General features: G+C 52.2%; 1 protein-coding gene across 1 annotated transcript in view; it reads right to left on the bottom strand.

Annotated features, from left to right (window-relative positions):
* Positions 1-7,500, bottom strand: part of gpsm1b (G protein signaling modulator 1b) — a 43,751-nt gene that overhangs the window by 2,902 nt on the left and 33,349 nt on the right. The window contains exons 12-13 of the mRNA XM_079816135.1: positions 3,730-3,895; positions 2,392-2,597 (exon numbers count right to left, since the gene is read on the bottom strand). Coding sequence (XP_079672261.1) covers positions 2,392-2,597; positions 3,730-3,895 — 372 coding nt within the window. The remainder of the gene's footprint in view (positions 1-2,391; positions 2,598-3,729; positions 3,896-7,500) is intronic.

Genomic DNA, 7,500 nt, shown 5'->3' on the forward strand with positions numbered 1-7,500 from the left:
GATTGGTCAGATGACTCAGTCGGTTGAGATTGGTCAGATGACCCAGTCGGTTGAGATTGGTCAGGTGACTCAGTCGGTTGAGATTTGTCAGATGACCCAGTCGGTTGAGATTGGTCAGATGACTCAGTCGGTTGAGATTGGTCAGATGACTCAGTCGGTTGAGATTTGTCAGATGACCCAGTCGGTTGAGATTGGTCAGATGACTCAGTCGGCTGAGATTGGTCAGGTGACCCAGTCGGTTGAGATTGGTCAGATGACTCAGTCGGTTGAGATTGGTCAGATGACCCAGTCGGTTGAGATTGGTCAGGTGACTCAGTCGGTTGAGATTTGTCAGATGACCCAGTCGGTTGAGATTGGTCAGATGACTCAGTCGGTTGAGATTGGTCAGATGACCCAGTCGGTTGAGATTGGTCAGATGACCCAGTCGGTTGAGATTGGTCAGGTGACTCAGTCGGTTGAGATTGGTCAGATGACCCAGTCGGTTGAGATTGGTCAGGTGACTCAGTCGGTTGTGATTGGTCAGATGACTCAGTCGGTTGAGATTGGTCAGATGACCCAGTCGGTTGAGATTGGTCAGATGACTCAGTCGGTTGAGATTGGTCAGATGACTCAGTCGGTTGAGATTGGTCAGGTGACTCAGTCGGTTGAGATTGGTCAGGAGACTCAGTCGGTTGAGATCGGTCAGATGACCCAGTCGGTTGAGATTGGTCAGATGACCCAGTCGGTTGAGATTGGTCAGATGACCCAGTCGGTTGAGATTGGTCAGGTGACTCAGTCGGTTGAGATTGGTCAGATGACTCAGTCGGTTGAGATTGGTCAGATGACCCAGTCGGTTGAGATTGGTCAGGTGACTCAGTCGATTGAGATTGGTCAGGTGACCCAGTCGGTTGAGATTGGTCAGATGACTCAGTCGGTTGAGATTGGTCAGATGACCCAGTCGGTTGAGATTGGTCAGGTGACTCAGTCGGTTGAGATTTGTCAGATGACCCAGTCGGTTGAGATTGGTCAGATGACTCAGTCGGTTGAGATTGGTCAGATGACTCAGTCGGTTGAGATTTGTCAGATGACCCAGTCGATTGAGATTGGTCAGATGACCCAGTCGGTTGAGATTTGTCAGATGACCCAGTCGGTTGAGATTGGTCAGATGACTCAGTCGGCTGAGATTGGTCAGATGACCCAGTCGGTTGAGATTGGTCAGGTGACCCAGTCGGTTGAGATTGGTCAGGTGACTCAGTCGGTTGAGATTGGTCAGGTGACTCAGTCGGTTGAGATTTGTCAGATGACCCAGTCGGTTGAGATTGGTCAGATGACTCAGTCGGTTGAGATTGGTCAGATGACTCAGTCGGTTGAGATTGGTCAGATGACCCAGTCGGTTGAGATTGGTCAGGTGACTCAGTCGGTTGAGATTTGTCAGATGACCCAGTCGGTTGAGATTGGTCAGATGACTCAGTCGGTTGAGATTGGTCAGATGACTCAGTCGGTTGAGATTTGTCAGATGACCCAGTCGGTTGAGATTGGTCAGATGACTCAGTCGGCTGAGATTGGTCAGGTGACCCAGTCGGTTGAGATTGGTCAGATGACTCAGTCGGTTGAGATTGGTCAGATGACCCAGTCGGTTGAGATTGGTCAGGTGACTCAGTCGGTTGAGATTTGTCAGATGACCCAGTCGGTTGAGATTGGTCAGATGACTCAGTCGGTTGAGATTGGTCAGATGACCCAGTTGGTTGAGATTGGTCAGATGACCCAGTCGGTTGAGATTGGTCAGGTGACTCAGTCGGTTGAGATTGGTCAGATGACCCAGTCGGTTGAGATTGGTCAGGTGACTCAGTCGGTTGTGATTGGTCAGATGACTCAGTCGGTTGAGATTGGTCAGATGACCCAGTCGGTTGAGATTGGTCAGATGACTCAGTCGGTTGAGATTGGTCAGATGACTCAGTCGGTTGCGATTGGTCGAATGACCCAGTCGGTTGAGATTGGTCGAATGACCCAGTCGGTTGAGATTGGTCAGATGACCCAGTCGGTTGAGATTGGTCAGATGACCCAGTCGATTGAGATTGGTCAGATGACTCAGTCGGTTGAGATTGGTCAGATGACTCAGTCGATTGAGATTGGTCAGATGACTCAGTCGGTTGAGATTGGTCAGATGACCCAGTCGGTTGAGATTGGTCAGATGACCCAGTCGGTTGAGATTGGTCAGATGACCCAGTCGGTTGAGATTGGTCAGATGACTCAGTCGGTTGAGATTGGTCGAATGACCCAGTCGGTTGAGATTGGTCAGATGACTCAGTTGGTTGCGATTGGCAATGCAAAAAACACGTTGTCATAATTTATTGCTCATATATTTTCACACAGTGGCTGTAGGGTTTGTGAAGGAAGTGTGTTTGGCCTCACCTGGCACTTGATGAGCATGTTGAAGAAGTCGTCGCTGGGCTCCGGAGGCTCGCCCTCTCCACACAGGTGCCCCAGGTTATTGTGGGTAATCCTGAGTCCAGGCAGGTTACTGACGCTGACCCGCTGGTCGTCCAGACGGCGGCTCTGAGAGCTGGCGATCAGATCGAACAGCTCTTCAGTTTGAGGAGAGGACAGAAGACTGGCGTCTGAGAAACACAACATGATCTTAATGTTACACTGCAACACATGCATACATAACATGACCTTAATATTTGCAGTGATACTTTACAACAGGGCTGTCCAAAGTCCGGCCCGCGGGCCAAATGTGGCCCGGGGATGAATTTCAAACGGCCCGCAACTTGTCTATTAAAATATATTATATGTGTATTTTTGTGTATCAGTTTTGTGCATTTGTATTTATACTGTATGTTCATAGACTAAATACCTTAAAGCCATTCTAGATATAGAATTTTTTTTTTTTTTTTTTTTTTTGCCTTATGTGCACTGCAAAAAATGCTGTCATTTAGTATTTTTGTCTGGTTTCTAGTATAAATATTTCTAAAAAATTATTAAATCAAGATGCAATTACTAGATAAGTTAAATGACATTAGATTTTTTTCTTATTTTCTAGAAAATAAAATGAAATTGAAGTGAGTTTTTGGTTAAAACAAGAAAATATATCTGCCAAAATAAAGTTTCTGTTTGCATTCTTGTTTTTGTCCCAAACCGAAACAAGATTATTTTTCTAATCCATTGGCAGGTAATTTTGTTTGTTTCAAGCAAAAACTCAATTCATCTAGATTTTTCCCCCCAGGAATCAAGAAAAAAATATGTAATTATAGTAAAAGCATCTTGATTTAAGAATTTTTAGAGACTTGGACTGGAAAAAAGACAGAAATACCAAGTAAGAAAAGCATTTTTTTGTAGTGTGGTTTTACCTGTGGTGATCTAAATAGAGCACAAATAAGAATCGAGTTCTAACTCAGTAATAATATTTAAATTTCACACATTAAAACTTTTTGGTTGATGAAAAGTTTACAGATATTGTTAAATACCTATACATTTCCTGTGTCCTATCTCAAGCTACTCTACTGTCAGCGCAAGCTTTTGTCAAATCTGTCATGTTTCCAAGAAACAAAATATTTAATTTATATATATATATGTAATAGAAAAGGGACCGGCCCCCCCAGGTATGTCCACAACATCGAATCTGGCCCCCTTTTAAAAAAAGTTTGGACACACCTGCTTTACAACAAGATCCCATTACAACATTAGGAGCTTTAAAATAGCACTATGGGCACTTTAAGGAGCATCTGTTATCATCTCGCTGTGACTGACCAATCATGTCGTTCAGGCTGTTTTCGTCGGCTCCTCCCTCCTCCTCCCCATTGGCCGGCTCGTCCGGCTCGTCCAGCTGACAGCGCTGGTCATCCATACGGCTGCTCTGAAACTTACTCAACAGGTCAAAGAAGCAGTCTTCATCTGACGGGTCACGGCCCAGCTTCTGCAGAAACACACAGCACATCACCACCATTAAAACAAGCGATGCGTATGATTACAGAACCACCCAATGATACTCGATCACATCAGTGCGCAACAATTCACACATAATGTAACCATTATTAGTTTACATTCAACATCGCTCATACACCCTTTGAAGAGTCTAAATCACATCCCCAAACTGTTCCAGAAAAGTTGGGAGCATGAAATTGTCCAAAATGTCTTGGTGAAGCATTAAGACTTCCTTTCACTGGAACTAACCCCTGAAAAACAACCCCACCCCGTAATCCCCCCTACACCAAACTTCACACTTGGCACAATGCCGTCAGGCAAGTCCCGTTCTCCTGGCAACCGTCAAACCCAGACTTGTCCATGGGATTGTCAGACAGAGAAGCGTGATTGGTCACTCAGAGAACACGTCTCCACTGCTCTAGAGTCCAGTGGCGGCGCACTTTACCCCACTGCATCCCACGCTTTGGTGATGTAAGGCTTGGATGAGCTGCTCGGCCATGGAAACCCATTCCATGAAGCTCTACACACTGTTTTTGAGCTCATCTGAAGGCCACAGGAGTTTGGAGGTCTGGAGCTCTTGACTCTGTGACCCTCAGCATGTGCTGACCCCGCTCTGTGACCCTCAGCATGTGCTGACCCCGCTCTGTGACCCTCAGCATGTGCTGACCCCACTCTGTGACCCTCAGCATGTGCTGACCCCGCTCTGTGACCCTCAGCATGTGCTGACCCCACTCTGTGACCCTCAGCATGAGCTGACCCCGCTCTGTGACCCTCAGCATGCGCTGACTCCGCTCTGTGACCCTCAGCATGCAATGACTCCGCTCTGTGACCCTCAGCATGTGCTGACCCCGCTTTGTGACCCTCAGCATGAGCTGACCCCGCTCTGTGACCCTCAGCATGCGCTGACTCCGTTCTGTGACCCTCAGCATGCACTGATCCCGCTCTGTGACCCTCAGCATGCGCTGACTCCGCTCTGTGACCCTCAGCATGTGCTGACCCCGCTCTGTGACCCTCAGCATGCGCTGACCCCGCTCTGTGACCCTCAGAATGCGCTGACCCCGCTCTGTGACCCTCGGCATGCGCTGACTCCGCTCTGTGACCCTCAGCATGCGCTGACCCCGCTCTGTGACCCTCAGCATGCACTGACCCCGCTCTGTGACCCTCAGCATGTGCTGACCCCGCTCTGTGACCCTCAGCATGCGCTGACTCCGCTCTGTGACCCTCAGCATGCGCTGACCCCGCTCTGTGACCCTCAGCATGTGCTGACCCCGCTCTGTGACCCTCAGCATGCGCTGACTCCGCTCTGTGACCCTCAGCATGCGCTGACCCCGCTCTGTGACCCTCAGCATGCGCTGATCCCGCTCTGTGACCCTCAGCATGCGCTGATCCCGCTCTGTGACCCTCAGCATGAGCTGACTCTGCTCTGTGACCCTCAGCATGCACTGATCCCGCTCTGTGACCCTCAGCATGCACTGACTCCGCTCTGTGACCCTCAGCATGCACTGACTCCGCTCTGTGAGCCTCAGCATGCGCTGATCCCGCTCTGTGACCCTCAGCATGCGCTGACCCCGCTCTGTGACCCTCAGCATGCACTGACTCCGCTCTGTGACCCTCAGCATGCACTGATCCCGCTCTGTGACCCTCAGCATGCACTGATCCCGCTCTGTGACCCTCAGCATGCACTGATCCCGCTCTGTGACCCTCAGCATGCGCTGATCCCGCTCTGTGACCCTCAGCATGCGCTGACCCCGCTCTGTGACCCTCAGCATGCACTGACTCCGCTCTGTGACCCTCAGCATGCACTGATCCCGCTCTGTGACCCTCAGCATGCACTGACCCCGCTCTGTGACCCTCAGCATGCACTGATCCCGCTCTGTGACCCTCAGCATGCACTGATCCCGCTCTGTGACCCTCAGCATGCGCTGATCCCGCTCTGTGACCCTCAGCATGCGCTGACCCCGCTCTGTGACCCTCAGCATGCACTGACTCCGCTCTGTGACCCTCAGCATGCACTGATCCCGCTCTGTGACCCTCAGCATGCGCTGACCCCGCTCTGTGACCCTCAGCATGCACTGACCCCGCTCTGTGACCCTCAGCATGCGCTGACCCCGCTCTGTGACCCTCAGCATGCACTGACTCTGCTCTGTGACCCTCAGCATGCACTGATCCCGCTCTGTGACCCTCAGCATGCACTGATCCCGCTCTGTGACCCTCAGCATGCACTGATCTCGCTCTGTGACCCTCAGCATGCACTGATCCCGCTCTGTGACCCTCAGCATGCGCTGATCCCGCTCTGTGACCCTCAGCATGCGCTGACCCCGCTCTGTGACCCTCAGCATGCACTGACTCCGCTCTGTGACCCTCAGCATGCACTGATCCCGCTCTGTGACCCTCAGCATGCACTGACCCCGCTCTGTGACCCTCAGCATGCACTGACTCCGCTCTGTGACCCTCAGCATGCACTGATCCCGCTCTGTGACCCTCAGCATGCGCTGACCCCGCTCTGTGACCCTCAGCATGCACTGACTCCGCTCTGTGACCCTCAGCATGCACTGACTCCGCTCTGTGACCCTCAGCATGCACTGATCCCGCTCTGTGACCCTCAGCATGTGCTGACCCCGCTCTGTGACCCTCAGCATAAACTGATCCCGCTCTGTGACCCTCAGCATGCGCTGACCCCGCTCTGTGACCCTCAGCATGAGCTGACCCCGCTCTGTGACCCTCAGCATGCACTGACTCCGCTCTGTGACCCTCAGCATGCACTGATCCCGCTCTGTGACCCTCAGCATGTGCTGACCCCGCTCTGTGACCCTCAGCATGCACTGATCCCGCTCTGTGACCCTCAGCATGTGCTGACCCCGCTCTGTGACCCTCAGCATAAACTGATCCCGCTCTGTGACCCTCAGCATGCACTGATCCCGCTCTGTGACCCTCAGCATGTGCTGACCCCGCTCTGTGACCCTCAGCATGCACTGACTCCGCTCTGTGACCCTCAGCATGCACTGATCCCGCTCTGTGACCCTCAGCATGCACTGACTCCGCTCTGTGACCCTCAGCATGCACTGATCCCGCTCTGTGACCCTCAGCATGTGCTGACCCCACTCTGTGACCCTCAGCATGCACTGACTCCGCTCTGTGACCCTCAGCATGCACTGATCCCGCTCTGTGACCCTCAGCATGCACTGACTCCGCTCTGTGACCCTCAGCATGCACTGACTCCGCTCTGTGACCCTCAGCATGCACTGATCCCGCTCTGTGACCCTCAGCATGTGCTGACCCCGCTCTGTGACCCTCAGCATGCACTGACTCCGCTCTGTGACCCTCAGCATGCACTGATCCCGCTCTGTGACCCTCAGCATGCGCTGACCCCGCTCTGTGACCCTCAGCATGAGCTGACCCCGCTCTGTGACCCTCAGCATGCACTGACTCCGCTCTGTGACCCTCAGCATGTGCTGACCCCGCTCTGTGACCCTCAGCATGCATTGACTCCGCTCTGTGACCCTCAGCATGTGCTGACCCCGCTCTGTGACCCTCAGCATGCGCTGACTCCGCTCTGTGACCCTCAGCATGCACTGATCCCGCTCTGTGACCCTCAGC

This window comes from Gobio gobio (genome assembly GCF_949357685.1).
Source record: "Gobio gobio genome assembly, chromosome: 4".
In the NCBI taxonomy this organism is placed as follows: domain Eukaryota; kingdom Metazoa; phylum Chordata; class Actinopteri; order Cypriniformes; family Gobionidae; genus Gobio; species Gobio gobio.